General features: G+C 33.0%; 1 protein-coding gene across 4 annotated transcripts in view; it reads left to right on the plus strand.

Moving 5' to 3' along the window:
* Prkd3 (protein kinase D3) overlaps positions 1 to 18,322 on the plus strand; it is a 69,512-nt gene that overhangs the window by 39,219 nt on the left and 11,971 nt on the right. For all 4 annotated transcript variants that reach the window (XM_078029381.1, XM_078029379.1, XM_078029382.1 and 1 more), the window contains 7 exons: positions 1,361 to 1,544; positions 3,267 to 3,390; positions 6,195 to 6,272; positions 7,551 to 7,827; positions 10,909 to 10,961; positions 13,064 to 13,136; positions 15,225 to 15,331. In XM_078029381.1, the coding sequence (XP_077885507.1) occupies positions 1,361 to 1,544; positions 3,267 to 3,390; positions 6,195 to 6,272; positions 7,551 to 7,827; positions 10,909 to 10,961; positions 13,064 to 13,136; positions 15,225 to 15,331 (896 nt within the window). The remainder of the gene's footprint in view (positions 1 to 1,360; positions 1,545 to 3,266; positions 3,391 to 6,194; positions 6,273 to 7,550; positions 7,828 to 10,908; positions 10,962 to 13,063; positions 13,137 to 15,224; positions 15,332 to 18,322) is intronic.

An 18,322-nucleotide genomic window follows, 5' to 3' on the forward strand; every position in this document is an offset into this window, starting at 1 on the left:
ACCACTGAGCCACAACCCCAGCCCCACTTAATTCATTTTTTATTGACAAATAATATTGCTTTTCAGGTTTATGCTGCATTTTTATTTATCCATTCATCAATCAATGGATGTTTGAGTTATATTGGCAATGTTAAGAATAAGGTTGCTATGAACATTTGTATAATTTTTCAAAGGAGATATTTTCATTTCACTTGGATGGATACCTAGTAGTAGAATTGTTGAGTCATACAGAAACTTCATGTTGAACATTTTGAGGACCTGTCAGACTTTTCCAAAGCAGCTGCACTATTTTACATCCCACCAGCAATATATGAAAATCTAAGTTTTTCTGTGTCCTCACCACCTGTTGTTATCTGTCTTTCTGATTACAGGTATCTATTAAGTGTTAAGTCTATCTCATGTGGTTTTCACTTGCATTTCCTATTGGCTAATGATATTGAGCATCTTTTCATGTGCTTGTTGGCAGTTTTTATCTCCTCTTTGGAGAACTTTCTCTTGTGGTCCTTTCCCCATTTAACTAAATTATTTGTTTTTTTAATTATTGTTATAAAAGTTTTTCAGATGTTCTGGATACATATTCCTTATGTAATATATAATTTACAGGTATATTCTCCAATACTGAGGGCTGTCTTTTCACTTTCTTAAGGTGTGGTGTACCCCACAGAAGTATGTTTATTTGATAAAATCCAGTGCATGCATTTAATTATTTTTGTCACTTAGGTTGTTGGTGTTGTATCTAAGAAGTCTTTGCATAAACCAAGATCACAAATATTTACTCCCATGTTTTCTTCTAAGCATTTATACTTTTAACTCTTATATTTTAGGTTGATCTACTTTGAGTTAATTTTTTAATATAGTTTAAGAAAGGCATCAGACTCAATTCTTCTGTATGTAAATATCCAGTTGTCCTATCAGCATTTATTTAAAAGACTATTTAATTCTTTCCTCATTGAATTGTCTTGGCACTGTTACTAAAAAATTTTTTTTACCAAAATGTAAAATAGGGGCTTATCTTTTATTTTGCTTATATGCAGTACCTTCTGTCATATGGAAATTTAAAATTCTAACATAATCAAAATTAATTTTGTACCTCATGATTTTGTATCTGTGTGTGTGTGTTTGTGTGTGTGGTGGGGATTGAACCCAGGGCCTTGTGCATGAGAGGCATGCACTCTGCTAACTGGGCTATATCTCCAGCCACCATTTTGTTTCTTCTTTAAGAAATACTTATTTATCTTAAATCACAAAGATATTTTTCTATGTTTTAAGAGTTTTATAATGTTTTTTCCTGTTTAACAGACTACTTAGATATGTTATTTCATTAACATAAAACTCTGAAATTCATTTAAAACTTTGCCAGAACCTTCCAGTCTGGGAACAGATACAGATATACCAATGGACATTGACAATAGTGACATAAACAGTGATGGTAGTCGAGGCTTGGATGACACAGAAGAGCCATCTCCCCCAGAAGATAAAATGTTCTTCCTGGATCCATCTGATCTTGATGTGGAACGAGATGAAGAAGCTATTAAAACAATCAGGTAACACGGGTAGATGTTGCAGACTGCTTCCAAAATCATGGTCAGGTTATTTTTCTTAAAAAGAAAAATATTTAAATATAGTCTAGATTTAATGTCTACTTATGGGGCAAACCACAAGGTGTCAGTATGCTTCCAAAATCATGGTCAGGTTATTTTTCTTAAAAAGAAAAATATTTAAATATAGTCTAGATTTAATGTCTACTTATGGGGCAAACCACAAGGTGTCAGTATTAAACCATCAGTTAAAGCAGCCAGTTTCTTCACACAGGCAAATTACCTGATGATAGAAATAGCAATAAAGAATATATTCTTGATGGGCTGGGGATGTGGCTCAAGCGGTAGTACGCTCGCCTGGCATGCGTGCGGCCCGGGTTCGATTCTCAGCACCACATACAAACAAAGATGTTGTGTCTGCCAATAACTAAAAAATAAATATTAAAATTAAAAAAAAAAAAGAATATATTCTTGAGAATATTGCATAAAAATGAAGGCCATGAATTTGAGGGTAGTTTTCATACTAACACAGTTAATCTATTAGCATTTTTGTACAAATGTTACTGGACTATAAAACTTTTAAATATTCACTATTATGTAAATTAAATATTCATTGCCTATAGGATATACTACTTTGTAGTAAGATGTAAGCATTTTTGGCAGGTTTTGTTTTTCAGTTGGCAGTGAAGAGTTATTTAGAGAAAAATGGGTCATTTATCAATCTCACATGGCTGAGTCATCATTTATTTACTTTGACTTTTCATTAAATTATAGCTTTTATTGTCATTATCATTACTAGCTAAAACTTGATGTTTACCCAGTTTGGAGACTGCTAAAAAAATCTAGCTAGTTTTCTAATCATGGATACCTCCTAGTGAAGAGAACATTATTTAACTGTTTGTAGATGAACTTTCAAAACTATATTTGAGATATATATATATATATATGTATATATATATATATACACACATATTTATACACACCAGATTGCTCTTTTTCTCCAGCTATAGTTACTGAGCAACATTACAGTATAATCTGATTGGACTGATAACATTGGGTTTATTTATTTAAGAAAGAATTATTTATGAATTATTTTCTTTTGGGGCTGGGATTGTGGCTCAGTGGTAGAGTGCTTGCCTCATAAATGTGAGGTACTGGGTTCGATCCTCAGCAACACATAAAAATAAATAAATAATAAAGGTTTTGTGTCCGTCTATAACTAAAAAAAATTTTTTAAAAATTATTTTAGTATTGACTATTAGAGGGGCTTTCGCTAACAACATAATCAACTGAATTTGACATTTGAGCCATGTGAATTTGAGTATATGTATTTTGCCATATTATGGATTTGCTAATTTATCATGCTGCCTAGGCAAGAAAACAACTCCACAGCAAATCCAAATGAGATTAGACCCTCCTCCAAGCTCCAGATCTTCTAGTTAAGGAGTATTTTTTCTGCTGTTTATTGTTTCCCTATTTTTTTGTGACCCTCCAGAAAAAAATCATTTACTCATGTAAATAATGAGTATTTAAAAATTATTATCTTAGTTTTCTATGTATCATAATAATAGGGTTAACTTATTTTCTTTTGAGTAGTTATCTGTTTTCCTAAGATGGTTTGAAAAATTTTAGCTGTTACTTTAAAAAGACTTGATGAGCTTATAGTATTTATGATGTTTTTAAAAAAATCTAAATTATAAATATTTATAAATGTTAAATATTTTTTAGTCCATCAACAAGCAATAATATTCCGCTAATGAGAGTCGTACAATCGATCAAGCACACAAAGAGGAAGAGCAGCACAATGGTGAAGGAAGGGTGGATGGTCCATTACACCAGCAGGGATAATCTGGTCAGTAATTACGTATCTTTTAATATGCTAGTGAAACTTGCTTCTGAGTTTTATTTTCCATACTTTTAAAATCAAAATGAGGATGAAATGTACGTATATATTAAGACATCTGTGTACAATATAGCAATATGTAAGTTACACTGGAATTATAGTTACAGAAGCTTTTGAAAGGCATAACATCTAATGTGTTGTCTTTACAAACTGAAAGAATAGTCAAGATTCAAAAAGATTCTGAATCAGTCATGGTGGTGCACACCTGTAATTCTAGCAACTGGAGGCTGAGGCAGGAGGAATGCAAGTTCAAGGACAGTTTAAGCAACTTAGCAAAGCCCTAAACAACTTAGCGAAAGAACCTATCTCAAAAAAATAAAAAGGGCTAGGGAAGTGACTCAATGACAATAGTGCCCCTGGGTTCAATCCAGAATGCCCCCGCTAAAAAAGAACCCGATATTATACAATAAAGAGTAATGAATCAAAACATAATGAACTACAAATAAAGGTGGAAGGAACTAGAACCTTATCCAAAGTCATTGTAAGTTATTACAAAGATAGAGGCATCTGTTTTTATGTAGATTTTGACTTAGTGTAAATAGTCAAATTATTTTTTAGATCTAGCTAGCAAAGAAAAGGAATGGTGAAATTATAGTGGGATGGCAGTAGATATGAAGAGTTAACTTAGTGTTGTAGTTAAGAACATAGACTTTATACCTAGACTGCCTGAGTCTATGTGACTTACTAAAACTTTATGAACTTGGGAAAGTTACTTATTTTCTTTATGCCTCAGTTTTCTCATCTGTAATATTGTTGTAATAAGAGTAACTACCTCACAGATCCAAGTGAGTTAATATGTAAGAAAAGTTTAGAACAGTGTTTGACATGCAGTAAGTTCTCAAGAAAGTATTTAATAGCCATTATTTTGTTATTTTTCTTAATTTGATGAAGGTTACTGAAAGACTTTTTAGTAGACCTTTGAAGAATATTTAGAGTATTCAATACATTTAGCTGGTTTTAAAGAAGTTCTATTTGATGACAGGAGTACAGATTATAGATGTATATATAGAGAGATATAAATATTATTATTATTATTTTTAATTTGTAGTTCTTATCCTTCTAAATGGAACTCTGAGTGATACATGTTTGAGAATTTATCAGCATATCAAAGGTACTATATCACATCAGCAAGGTGAGAGGTAGATAATTCAATAAATGGTATTGGGACAACCACATAGCCATTTTGAAAAAAAAAAAGAAATCATAAACATAGCCCACACTCTACATGGAATAAACCTAAGTAGATCTAAAATTTAAATGTAAACAAATTGGGGCTGGGGTTGTGGCTCAGAAGTAGAGCGCACACCTAGCATGCATGAGGCACTGGGTTCGATCCTCAGCACCACATAAAGTAAAATAAAGACACATGTCCACTTATAACTAAAAAATAAATATATATAAAAAAATAAATGTAAACAAATTAAACCAGTAGAAGAAACTGTAGAATTGTTATTTATAAACTGCCAATAGGGGGGAAAAATCAGTAAATTCAATCTTGTAAATTCCACATGGCGGGCTGGGGATGTGGCTCAAGCGGTAGCACGCTCGCCTGGCGTGCCTGCGGCCCGGGTTCGATCCTCAGCACCACATACAAACAAAGATGTTGTGTCCGCCGAGAACTAAGAAAAAATAAATGAATATTAAAATTCTCTCTCTCTCTCTCTCTCTCTCTCTCCACCCCCCCCCGCCCTCACTCTCTCTTAAAAATAAATAAATAAATAAATAAATTCCACATGGCAAAAACCAAATGACAAGCTGGAAAAATTATTTTTCACTCGTTTTCTAAACGGGTTAATTCCATAATATGTGAATAAAACCAATAAATAGATATGGAAAACATCACATCACAGTAGGAAAATGGGAAAAGAATATGAAGAGAGGGCTGGGGTTGTGGCTCAGCAGTAGGGTGCTCACCTTGCACGTGTGAGACCCTGGGTTCAATCCTCAGCACCACATAAAAATAAATAAAATACATTGGGCCCATGTATAATTAAAAAAAATTTTTGAAAAAAAGAATATGAAGAGTTCACAGAAAAATGACTCTTACATATAAGATTTTGATTTCATTTACAATAAAAGAAATATCAATTTAAACTTGCATTGAAACACCAGTTTTTATTTTTCAGAATTTCAAACATCAAAAAGTTTAATAATATACTGCATTAGTGAGAGTATGAGTAAAATAGTACTCTCATGTTGCTGATGAGACTGCAAATTAAGTCTTGTATAGAATTATTTAACACTATTTTTAAAATTACACATGCACATATTTTTCGATCCAATAGGTCAGCTTCTAGAAATTTCGCCAGTAGGTAAATTATATATCTGTGTGTATATGTCTGTAACAAATACATATTTATATGAGCATGCATACATTTCTCTAAAACAATTTTCAAAAATCTAACAACATTGTTTGAATGGAATGAGGGTCAGGAATAGGATCTGAGTGACTGCATATCTTATATTTTGAAAATTTAGAATCGTGGATTTTAAACTTATCAAGAATACACACTTCTGCTGGGGTTGTGGCTCAGTGGTATAGCACTTGCCCCACACATGCGAGACCTTGGGTTCGATCCTCAGCACCACATAAAAATAAATAAAATAAAGGTATTGTGTCCAACTATAACTAAAAATTAAATATTTTTTTAAAAGATTACACACTTATGAGTAGAAATTAAGGAAAAAGAAAGTATAAGTTCTTTGGAGGAATTATTTTTGAACCTCACCATCTTTTGATCTCTAATTTATAGAGAAAGAGGCATTATTGGAGACTTGACAGCAAATGTCTAACATTATTTCAAAATGAATCTGGATCAAAGTATTACAAGGTAAGCATTTTACATTTTATGAAAGTTATTAAAATATTTTATTTTTCCAAATATATCTAAATATATACTGTTATGACCCTGCCTAATATTATTTATAGAAGTCACTGTTAAATTTCTTATTGAAGCACCTATTCTCCACCCCTCCACACAACTCCTGTCAGCAACCCTGCTACCAAAGATTGCTTTTTGGTTGTATGTGTGGTTTTGTCCTGTCAAGTTGAAGCTGCTTTGATTTGGGATAGTGTGATTTAGATTGGACAGCTTAGAAAGTCCATTTCATTGCCTATGCAGAAGAGCCCACATTATCTTGGGCTCCAGTTCCCAGTTATTTATTTTTACTCTTCATCTTCTTTGTATAGTCTTCTTCCTTGGCTTTGCACCACTTTTTGCCATGTCACAGACTAACACTAAACAAGATTATAAGTGTAGCAATTTGGTCAGTAAGAAAGAATGGGAGGAAAGTTTCATCTTTCACTGCTTTTGGAGCCCTCCAGGTTAATGTTCAATACCAGTACTTTCCGTAGAGGGGAATGAAACATGGTCTTTAAAGGAAAAGCAGCTAAAAATTAAAGAATTGGTGAAAATATTCAGTGAATGAAATATGGTTTCATGCTTAGAACAATCCAAGCTACTCAGAGTCTGAGGCAGGAAGATAACTTGAGCCTGGAAGTTTGGAGCTAGCTTGGACAACATAGGGAGACCCCATCTCTTTAAAAGAAAGAAAATGCACAGAAGCACAACAACATGTTTTTAAGAATAAACTTTTTTTTCCTTAAGAAGTAGACTGAACATTAAATGACTGGTAGTTGACTTCAATTGACAGAACCAGGGAGTATTTATGTGACCTCTTAATGACCCAAGATTCTGCTTTTTCTGCTTCTTGCTCACTTTGGGGCTATAACTTGCAAGAAAGGTAGCCACTAGAAAAATAGCTGTTAAGCTAATTTAATGACAAGTGGAAACTGAAAAAATTTTGGATATAGTGGCACACTACCCTCCTAAATCCTTCCTTCCTGCATCCTAATAATGTATTATAGGCCTAAATCTTTTGTTATACTTATCATATTTCATGCTCTGCCTTTCACATTGCTAAACATGCAGGTCATTTAAGGCAGGCATTATCATAAGACTTGATTCTGTGTTCAGTATACCACATATTTTGTTTATCTTACTGGAGTTTTTTCAAATGCATGTCTTAAATTTCTAAGCTTATTTAAAAATGAAAACAAATAGGTATTCATATTTTTTTAAAGTTTAATTTTTTACTTACACTTTCAGGAAATTCCACTCTCAGAAATTCTCCAAGTATCTTCACCACGAGATTTCACAAACATTTCACAAGGCAGTAACCCACACTGTTTTGAAATCATCACTGACACTATGGTATACTTTGTTGGTGAGAACAATGGGGACAACTCTCACAATCCTGTTCTTGCTGCCACTGGAGTTGGACTTGATGTAGCACAGAGCTGGGAAAAAGCAATTCGCCAAGCCCTCATGCCAGTGACCCCTCAAGCAAGTGTTTGCACTTCTCCAGGGCAGGGGAAAGACCACAGTAAGCAATAAGATAGTTGATGACTTTTTCTCCTCTTTGGTTTTAAACATTTTGGGATGTAATTATGTTCCCTTGTGCATTCTTAATGCTTAGCTTAAGCTTTATATCGTTGATTCCTTTATAAAATTATGCTATTATATACACATGTGCCTGTGCACGCACACACACACACACACACACACAGCCCAGAGCCAGGCTCCAGAGTAAGTCTCCCTACATATAAGTAGCTTTACCAACCCGCTATATGTTCTTAGTCAAATACTTTCCCTCTCTGTAGTAGTAACTGTTTCATGGAGTTATTAGTATTAAATGAAAGGGAATCTATAAGGTACAGAACAGTACTTGGCATCTATGAAATTTCACTGGATTAAATATTCTGTTAGTATTTTTGCATATGTTGGGATGTAAACAAGCAATAAAGTATTATGTTCATACCATACCTACAATCAGTAAATTCATACCATACTCATGATATATGTGAAGTCAGAAATGTTCATTTACGTGAATTTTAAAAATTCAGCAATATTAAGAATTATTGAAACACATGTTCTACAGTGGGAAAATTTGTAAAATTAGCCCTAGATTTGATAAAGGTTTGAGTGAATAGTTAACAATCAGAAAATCATAGTATAATGCCATTTATACTCCATTGGCAATATGGAGAAAAAAGTCATTCAAGAAATACATTCATATTGAAATAAGTAACAGCCACTTGCCAAATATAGTTTATTTCACTTTACCTACATAATTTTGTGCAACTCTTTTTGGTTTTATGCTAAGCCATGAGATAGAATACAAAAGAAATAGCAAAAATCAAAAGGCCTATATGATATACATAAGTAAGTGGATGGATGCATTACTCAAGAAACTCTAATGTGGATAGGAAGAGAAAGTAAGAGACTTCTTAATAGAATCTGATTTGGACTTTGGACATCAGGGAGTAATAGATTAGGCAGAGCTAGATAAAAGAGGTAGGAGAGTAATATTACCCTAGATAAGGAGAATAGGGGTGTTCAAAGGGATGATGATGACCACGTACATTTTTGCTGTTTACTATTGATATTGTGAGGGATAGGTAGATGGATATTTGACAATGATTCTTAAGTTCTGGGAGTTTTAGACAGAATCTCAGACGTTCTCATTAAAACCAAGAACCCTTTCCCCAGAAAACAATGCAGACGCATACACACACATTTTATATGTAGTTTCCAAGGGTTTAGGAACCCTTTAAAGCTCATCTATGCACCTCTTATCTAGAGTTGAGTCTCTAAAGATAGAACTGCAAGTCAGGCACTGTGATACATGCTGGTAATCCCAGGCGCAGGAGAGGCTGAGGCAGGAACATCACAAGTTGAAATGCAGCCTTAGCAATTTAGCGAGGCCCTAAGCAACTTAGTGAGACTCTGTCCCTAAATAAAAATATAAAAAAAGAACTGAGGATGTGCTCAGTGGTTAAGTGCCCCTGGGTTCAATCCTGGGTATGCACACCCCCCCCCCTCAAAAAAAAAAAAAGAAAAAGAAAAAGATGAAGATTCTAGAGAGTTTACACTCAGTTCTGATGCTTACTGGATATGTGTTCTTAGACTCTACAGTTCTCTAAAGTGGAAAGAAGAATAATGCACATAATGTGCTCAAGACAGTGCCTGATACATAAATGTTGTTATTGCTGTGCTGTTGTTCTTGTGGTCCTTAAAACAACCTTTCTGGAACAAATAGAAATTAAAATTGGATGGAGCTTGGAGCTAGATAGAGGAAGCCTTTGAAAGAAAATAAATACTGAGACTTAAACTAGGAAACAAACTACTGAAAAGCAGAGTGTTAGACACGCTAATTTTGTTCATGTTCTGCCTTTTATTGATCATTAATGTTTAAATTTTGAGTTATTTAAAAAACAATTGAAAATCAACTTTAAAAAATGTAATGGTACCTTTTTCATGTTACTTATTTTTGGTGAATACTTTGCTTCCATTTTTGTATTAATGACGTTTTATATTTTTATATTTGGGATTATAAAAGAAACTCCATTTTTTTTGAGTTTTCTCTGAAATTCTAGATGTTTAATACTATTCTCTTGCTAACTTCCTTTTTTCCTTTTTTCTTGTCAGTTGCTTACTTTGCTTACCAAAGCAATACATTTAAATTTTATAGAAATATGTAATTTAGCTGGTAGCACACACCTGTAATGAAATTTTGAGGCCAGTCTGGGCAACTTAGTAAAGACAGAATTAAAAGAAATGGAGAGGTAGCTCAGTGGTAGAGCACCCAAGTCAACTCCTACTGCAAAAAATTTAAAAAGAAAAGAAATATGTAATATAAAAAGAGAAAGTCCTTCCTATACATATGTAATTCCCACCCCCCCCAAACTCCTGTAACTCTGCCCTCAGGAAACCATTATTAAATTTGCTATAAATTTCTAGATTGGGGAAGAATTCAGGGTGGGGAGAGAAACCTACACTACCTGCTATACTGTTTTAGTTTCCTTTTTACAAAAACATAGAGTCATACCCTGTGTTCTTTTTGCAACTTGCTTTTATTCATGATTTAATGTATACTAGATACATTCCAATTACAGTATGTAGGCTTACCTAATTAATATTTTTAAATAAAAATAATGCATGCTTTTTATGTTTTAAAAAGTACAGATAGTATAGAAGTAATATTTTTATTTTTAATTCAGATGTTACCACCATGCAGCTTTTCTTTTTTTGCAGGGGGTTGGTTGCTGGGAATTAAAATCAGAGCCTTATGGATGGATGCTAGACAGGAACTCTACCACTGAGCTATGCCTGCAGCTGACTCAATATGACATCCTGGCTAGCTTTCTGATTACATATTTATAGTTCTATGTCATTTATTAAGTGTTTAGAGTATCATTTGAATAGATTTATCATATTTTATTTAACTAGTTTCCTCTTGATGGATTAGAATTTTGTACATAGAAAATTATTTTAATGTACATATTATATATTAACCTATTTTTTTAAGTTTGCTATGCCATAGGTATTCACAAATCCTTAAATATTGTTAAGTCATATACTAATAATTTGTTCTTTTCTCATATACCATTCTTATATTTTACAGAAGATTTATCTACCAGTATCTCTGTATCTAATTGTCAGGTCCAGGAGAATGTGGTATGTAATAATTAAGCTAACATTTATAAATTGGGTGATTAAAATAGGGAAAAATAAAATATGAGATCTTACTAGAGAAATAGGTTCATAGCCCAAAGTGTTGAGCAGTTTGCCTAAAGACAATTATACTTTCTGAGTGAGAACTTACCTAAAGAGTTCTGCTTTATGGAGGAAACTAAGGCATATTTTTTAAATTACAGAAGCAGAATAAACTTTTTCACTTAAAAAGTGACATTAGAATAAATGTCACTAAAACAATAGACTTGTTAAAGAAAAAGGAGAGATTACTTCTTTCTTGGTCAGCAGGGAAGGCTTCCTAAATAAAGTACAATTTGATCTATGTTAAAGGGATGGTAATGGGTTTTTGATAGAAGTACTGAGGATATAAAAACAAGAGAACAACATTTTATGCAAGTACAGGGAAGATGAGCAAATAGAAAGAAGCAGAAAATGCAGGACTTTTAAGAAATAGTAAATAGATTAAGTTTGGCTAGTACAATAATAGGTATACTAGGATTTTATAATTGGTCAGCAAACTTCTGAACAGGGCTAGATATTAAATATTTTAGGCTTTGTGGACCATATAAAACTTCCTAACTCTGCAGTTGTGGCAACAAGGCAGCCATAGGCAATACATAAATAAATGAGAGATCCTGACTACTCTAGTAAAATTTGTAGACTTTGAAATATGAGTATCTCGTAATATTCACACTGCAAAATATTATTTGTTTGGTCATAAACTTTAAAGACCATTTTTAGAGGCCATGCAAAAAGAGACAGAAGGTACATTTGTCCCACTAGCCATAGTTTGCCAACTCTGGATCAGAATGAAGAAAGGCTAGAAAATGAAGCCAGAAAATTGTAATTTCTCTAATTAAAATTTCTCTTTCTCTAACTTGGGCATTCAGCTGTTACATTTCTCTAACCTACAATGTTTGAAATTTCTAAGATCACAGTGAAGACTGGACATTTAATAGTATTATAGGAGATAAGAAGGTTTCAAGGAGATACAATCTATGTGTTTCTTGTCCAGGTGGTAGGTAGAATAGTTTATTAAAAAAAAAGAAGGAGGACACCAAGAACATGAAAGGACAAACTGAATGATCTCACAGGAACTTAAGGATATATCCATGCATAGATAAGAAGAAAAAGATCCAGAATTAGTATTTGTTGAAGAACCTTTTCTGGCAGTTATATTTATATTGGATGCCCCTGGTCTAATTTAATTAGAACCCAAATTGGTTAGTTATATGAAAAAATTGATTTAAATTGAGAAGCACATAACAACTTGGCATGTATATATGCACATTCACTGGCCTTAATTGCTGGGCTGAGGCTTTGTCTTTAAGGGTGATCTGCTAAGTGAAGTTACACTTTGTCTTTCTTCAGTCACACCTGTAGTGCAATTCTGACACTACACATCCCATGTTAGTACATGAATATTCTGACAGCAACAAACACTATCAAAAAAAGAGGGAAGAAAGATTGAGGAGTGAATTTGAATTAATTTTTCAAAATCAGCCTAATCCTAATATATACTTCTGAGTTTTTCTTCCCAATCAAACATAGTAGTCTTTAAAAACAACAACCCCCCCCCAAAAAAATTTTTTTTTTAGTTGTAGATGGACACAATATCTCTGTTTTATTTATTTATTTATTTTTTTAAGTGGTACTGAGGATCAAACCCAGTGCTTCACGCATGTAAAGTAAGGTCTCAACCACTAAGCTACAACCCCAGCCCCGTAGCAGTCTTTTTAAAAGCAAAATAGATAAAATTTTGTTTTTAATTTTTTATGTTAATATTCTTTTATATACTTAATATTTTATATACTTTAATGCTTAATAAATACCACATCTTTTTATTCAAAGTATTTTTTCTTCAAGGTTCTTGGGGAATACTTTATACTTGCCCATTAATATCATACCATAACATTGGAGCTTAACTTTTTCTAGAATATAAAAAGCCTGTGCTTCATGAAATATTTTGTACTTTATGAAAATTAGTTGTCTTTAACATAAAAACAAAATGTATTTAAGTATTTGAGTTAAGAGATATTGGCATTGTTTTCCAGACATAAGTGATGATTACTTTTTCCTGATAGGACATCAGTACCGTTTATCAGATCTTTGCAGATGAGGTGCTTGGTTCTGGCCAGTTTGGCATTGTTTATGGAGGTAAGCAATTACAGCCTTTTGTGTATTGTAGATCATTTTAGGAAAATGATGCAATTTTAAGCCTGCCAGCTATTTTGTCATCTCATAGTTTATTAAGTTGCCTTTTCTCAGAGATTTACTTGTATCCTTTTGGCTGTTCTTTTCACTAAAACTGAGTATTTATTCCTTAAATTCCACTGTAAAAGTAACAAAGAATCAGAAAATTAATTTTATAATAGTTTTTATCTCTTGTATCTCACACATAAAGATGTTTGTGGTGGGGCTGGGGCTCAGCAGTAGAGCACTTGCCTCAAATGTGTGGGACACTGGGTTCAATCCTCAGCACCATAGAAAAATAAATAAACAAAATGAAGGTATTGTGTCCATCTACAATTAAAAAATATATATATTTGTGTGGTGGGGATGTAAAGTTTATGATAGGCTATTTGAACTTGTCCATTGAAGTATATTCCCTACTAGTTCTGTAACACAGATGTCTTCATTTGTCCAGTATTGACATAAATGTTCTATCATATCGAAACCTTAAATTTTATTCTGCTCTATGACTTATGTTGGTGAAGTCATTTTTGCATTACTGTGTTCATCTGTTTAATGGAGCTAATAAAATCTGATCTGCATATTCACATATTCAATATTTTAATTTTTATATCATTAACTTTATATTTTAATTGTATTTTATATTAAATTTAATATTAATTAAATCTAACATGTGCTCCAAGATACAAAATAATTGTTAAACCTCATTATCCCTTGCTACAACTGTACAGTAGACTGTTAGTAGTTGGCCTTTCCGCCTCCAGTATTATTCTTTATTCATATCACTCTTGGAGTGAATCTTTCAGAAAACTCACTTCTGATAATTAGTACTACTTCATATAGAACCATTTTTTACAGATTCGTGGCCATTGTTCTTAGCAAGGCATACAGAGCTGCTTTGATCTCTCCCAGCATTTCTAACTTCTTAATACAATTCCCTCTTTGCTGTCTTCTTCCAGACCTACTGACATGCCTCCATCTCTTGCCTCTGCTCCTTCTCTATCCTTTTATCCCTGTAGTGAAGATTTATTTATACTTCAAAGCTCAACTGAAAAATCCTTTCTCTTAAGATTTTCTTTTCCCCATCCCTACCTTTCCATCAGATAAGACTGATTATTCCTCATTGATCCTTTTGCTGCATAGTAGACATATATCTGTTAGAGTATCTATAACTTTGGGTTTCTGTTAGTCTCTTCTGGTAGGCGAAAAGATGTCTGGTTTTTCTTTGTATCCTAACAAATATCATTATGTTTGACATACAACAATCACCTAGAAAATACATACATATATAACATCTATGATTTGTAACTTTCAGTTTGTCAGTTTTAAGACTAGTGACATCTCTGGAAAACTTTCTCATTGAGGAGGCAAAGAACTGAGGTACTTTTGACTTCTTACCAAACATGCACAGAATTGTCTATTCTTTTGAAGTGTCATATTTTTATGATTGTGCCCTTCTAATAGCTGTGGGTTACTTTCAGATACATAGCAAGTCACACACAGATTAAAAGAAGTAATATCAGAAATCTGTCATTTTCACTGCTTAATCTGTAGTGTCTAAAAGTACCTACTGTATAATAGGCACAAGATATCTAGTTAGTTTGAATTAATCAATGAAGGAGGGGCTATTGGTTGCATGACTCTATCTTAAAAATCTTATATGTAGTTAATCACTGTGTAAACCTAAAATAAAATTATTTGTAGTGTTTCCATCTTGATAGTGTCTGAACACTAGGTCAGGGCATTCTATTGTCATTTATTTAACAAGGTAGATTACTTTTCAGCAAACAAGTTTATTTAAATTTTCTTATTTTTTAATAAGAAACTGCTGTTATTAAGGAGAAACACTGTAAAGGAAAAACATAACTTATCAAAATAAAAAATGAGTGAACGCATGTGGAAAAAGAAAATGAACATAGTACATGAGTAAATTTCAGTCTATGGACATAAATTTCAGTCCAGGGACAACTTTCTAGTAAAGCTTTTGTATTGTATGTGAGTTGTCTGTCAATTTGCTGCTTTCTTTTTTCTTTTTTTTTTTTTTTTAAATAGGAAAACATAGAAAGACTGGAAGGGATGTGGCTATTAAAGTAATTGATAAGATGAGATTTCCCACAAAGCAGGAAAGTCAACTCCGTAATGAAGTGGCTATTTTACAGGTAATAAACAGAGTGGCTTGTGTAGGTTTAATTTTATTTACCAGGTGGTTTTTTTTTTTTTTATCTGAGTTTATTTAGTATGCAGATAAGAATAGGACTTGTTTTTCATTTTGTTCTTATGATCTTCTGGCTTAGAAAAAAGCTGGTGAAATACTGATTTAACTGTTTGAGTCCTTTTTTTAATATTACAGTAATGTATAAGTTAATAATGCCTGCCATTATTTTGCTCTGTAATAGCAGTTTGTTTAGAACACATTTTTGTAAGTAAAATCTTTTAAAATATCTTTATTTTATTCATTTATTTTTATGTGGTGCTGAGGATCAAACCCAGTGCCTCACATGTGCGAGGCAAATGCTCTGCCACTGAGCCCCAGCCCACATTTTTTAAAGTAAAAATCTTTAAAAAGAAAGAAAGAAAAGAAAAGGTAAAATTTCATTCTTAATTCAACAGTCATCACTCAAAGAACTTCAATTTGCTGCTTCAACCATCACATTTTATTGTGTCATTGTTATGCCCTTCCAGTTCTCACAAATTATATGCTAGATTATTATAGCTATTACTATAAAAATAAAAACTGCTAAACAATACCTTTAACAGCAGCATATTTTTTATTTATTTGAAATCCTATTTAATAATTTTATAATGGTGCAGTCAATTAAGGTATATTAAGAAATATAGCAATGATTTAAGTCCAATTAAATAAGTTACTAAGTGTTTTTCTTTTTATCTAACATTTTTACCTCTTTGGGGGGGTAAAAATGAAAACTAAACTTTAGCTTGATCCTTAGATCATTTTTCTGGGTTTCATGTATAATATTGATGGTATGCAAATGTCTATTAATTCATTGCATATTGTTTGCATATTATTTAAGAATCATAGCCATTTAATAGTTAATGCCCTTTTACTTGTGAGTGAAATTCAAGAAAAAAAACTGCCTACTTATGCTTCCTTGAAGAAGGTAAGAAACTTACACACAAAAGATGTTTCATTTGTTACATTGTTGGTCACAGTGGTAACTATTTGCCTCAATTTTTTTTTTTCTCAGAGGAATGCTAATAATGGTGGTCAAGTGCCCCTGAGTTCAATCCCCAGTACCACCCCGCCCTAAAAAAAAGCTTGTGGTCCAGTCCATAGCCACCTAATGTTACATTAAACCTACCTCCTCCCTTGCAGAGCTACCTTTAAATATAATATTAATAGCATTTAGATTCTGTTAGAGATATATTTGGATATTCAATTTTGGAATCTTAAGAGCTTGTTTGGAGGTTCTGACAGGGGAGTGCAACTACTTGTAAACCCTTGGCCAAAGAATAGTCATTTAGCAGTTTCAGCAGTGATGCACATGGAGTAATGAGGGAGGAAGGGGAAGCCTGCATAGCCAGCCAGTCAAATCAAACCTGGCTATCAGTGGTGTGACAAGTCACAAATTGTCCTAACCACACACACACACACACACACACACACACACAACATATATATATATATAATCTGGAGGCAGCGGGGGTTGGGCGTATCCGGGATCAAACCCAGGTTCTTGTACATGCTAGGAAGGTACTGTACCACTCCATTCTACCACATCCCCAGGCCTAATTTTAGAATCTGATCATCCAACTAAAATGCAAAAATATTTTAAATTAAGAATATATGCCTAAGGATTGATTTCTCCCTGACACTTTGATCACTAAAGTACTTTTCCCCATGTTCAGCTATAGATCATAACTAAATTTAGGAACTTTCAGTTAATGCACAGTGTGAAAAAGAATTATATCCTTCTGGTTATTTTCATCAATATTGCCAAACTGAGACTATAATTAAGTAATTTCAGTATATCTTCAAATATACTCTTTCATACTAATTTAATACATCACTGCCTTTGTTGTAGATTCTTTAAATAAAAAATGTACATTTTATATTTAGTAAATAACTTATTTTGTAATGTAAATATACTTTTTCTCAGCATAACTGAATAGGAAGAAGGCAGGTTCAGAATTTAAATCTAAACCTGTCTGCAAATCACATATGCTTTCTTTTTTTATTTATTGGACCTACTGTATATGTGTGTGTACATATGTAAAACAGTGACTTAAAACAATCCTCTGCAGTTTGTAAACTCAATAAATATAGCACAAAGTTGAATTTAGCCTATTTTGTATATGAAATACACAAATATAATTTTGTTAGTACAATATGAATGGATGCAATAAATATTTTAAAAGAAAACCTATTCAAATCATCCCTCATTTACTGAAATTAGTTCCAAAAAATTGAGGTAGACTTTCACATAGATTGAAAGGAATCCTCTATCCTGTACCCTTACACACCATACTTTGGCTCTTTCCCTTCCTGTTGTATCATCTTTACTTTTCCATTTTTTCCCTGTGTTCCTATATGTAGCCTTCAACAAACAAACCATTCCTGTGGTTTATTCTGGTATTATCTTCTCCTACGCATCAGTGACATCCATAGCTTTCCTTTCCCATGCCCACGTGTACATATTATTTGAGATCATAACTTTGGCCTTTTCAGTAGAAGGAAGGAAAAATCCTAACAATCAGTTTAATTTAGAAGTGATTGTACAGCATACGCAGCAACGTAAGCTTCTCTGATAAGCACTTGTTGATAGGCTCTGTATTCCTCTCAGTATATTAGAAATAAGCATGTACTATTTTTGGATACTTGGGATTGTTAATTAAACAGAACCAAAATCCCTTGAAAATGGCTCCACTGTAGATAACACACTCAACCAACTTAATCTCTTTTCTAAATGATGATCACATTCACTTTCTTGCTGTCTCTCAGACATCCTCCTGTTTTAAGGGCTTTGCATTAGCTGTTCTCTTTGCTTAGAATGCCTTCCCCCTTAGATATCTGCATGACAAATTCCCTTGTCTCCCTTACAGTTTGCCCAAATATCATTTCTTTAATGAAGCCTTCACATTCTATTAGCACTAAACCCACCCTCCCACCCCTACACTCTTATTTTAGTCAG

The sequence above is a fragment of the Ictidomys tridecemlineatus genome, chromosome 12 (genome assembly GCF_052094955.1).
Source record: "Ictidomys tridecemlineatus isolate mIctTri1 chromosome 12, mIctTri1.hap1, whole genome shotgun sequence".
Lineage (NCBI taxonomy): Eukaryota > Metazoa > Chordata > Mammalia > Rodentia > Sciuridae > Ictidomys > Ictidomys tridecemlineatus.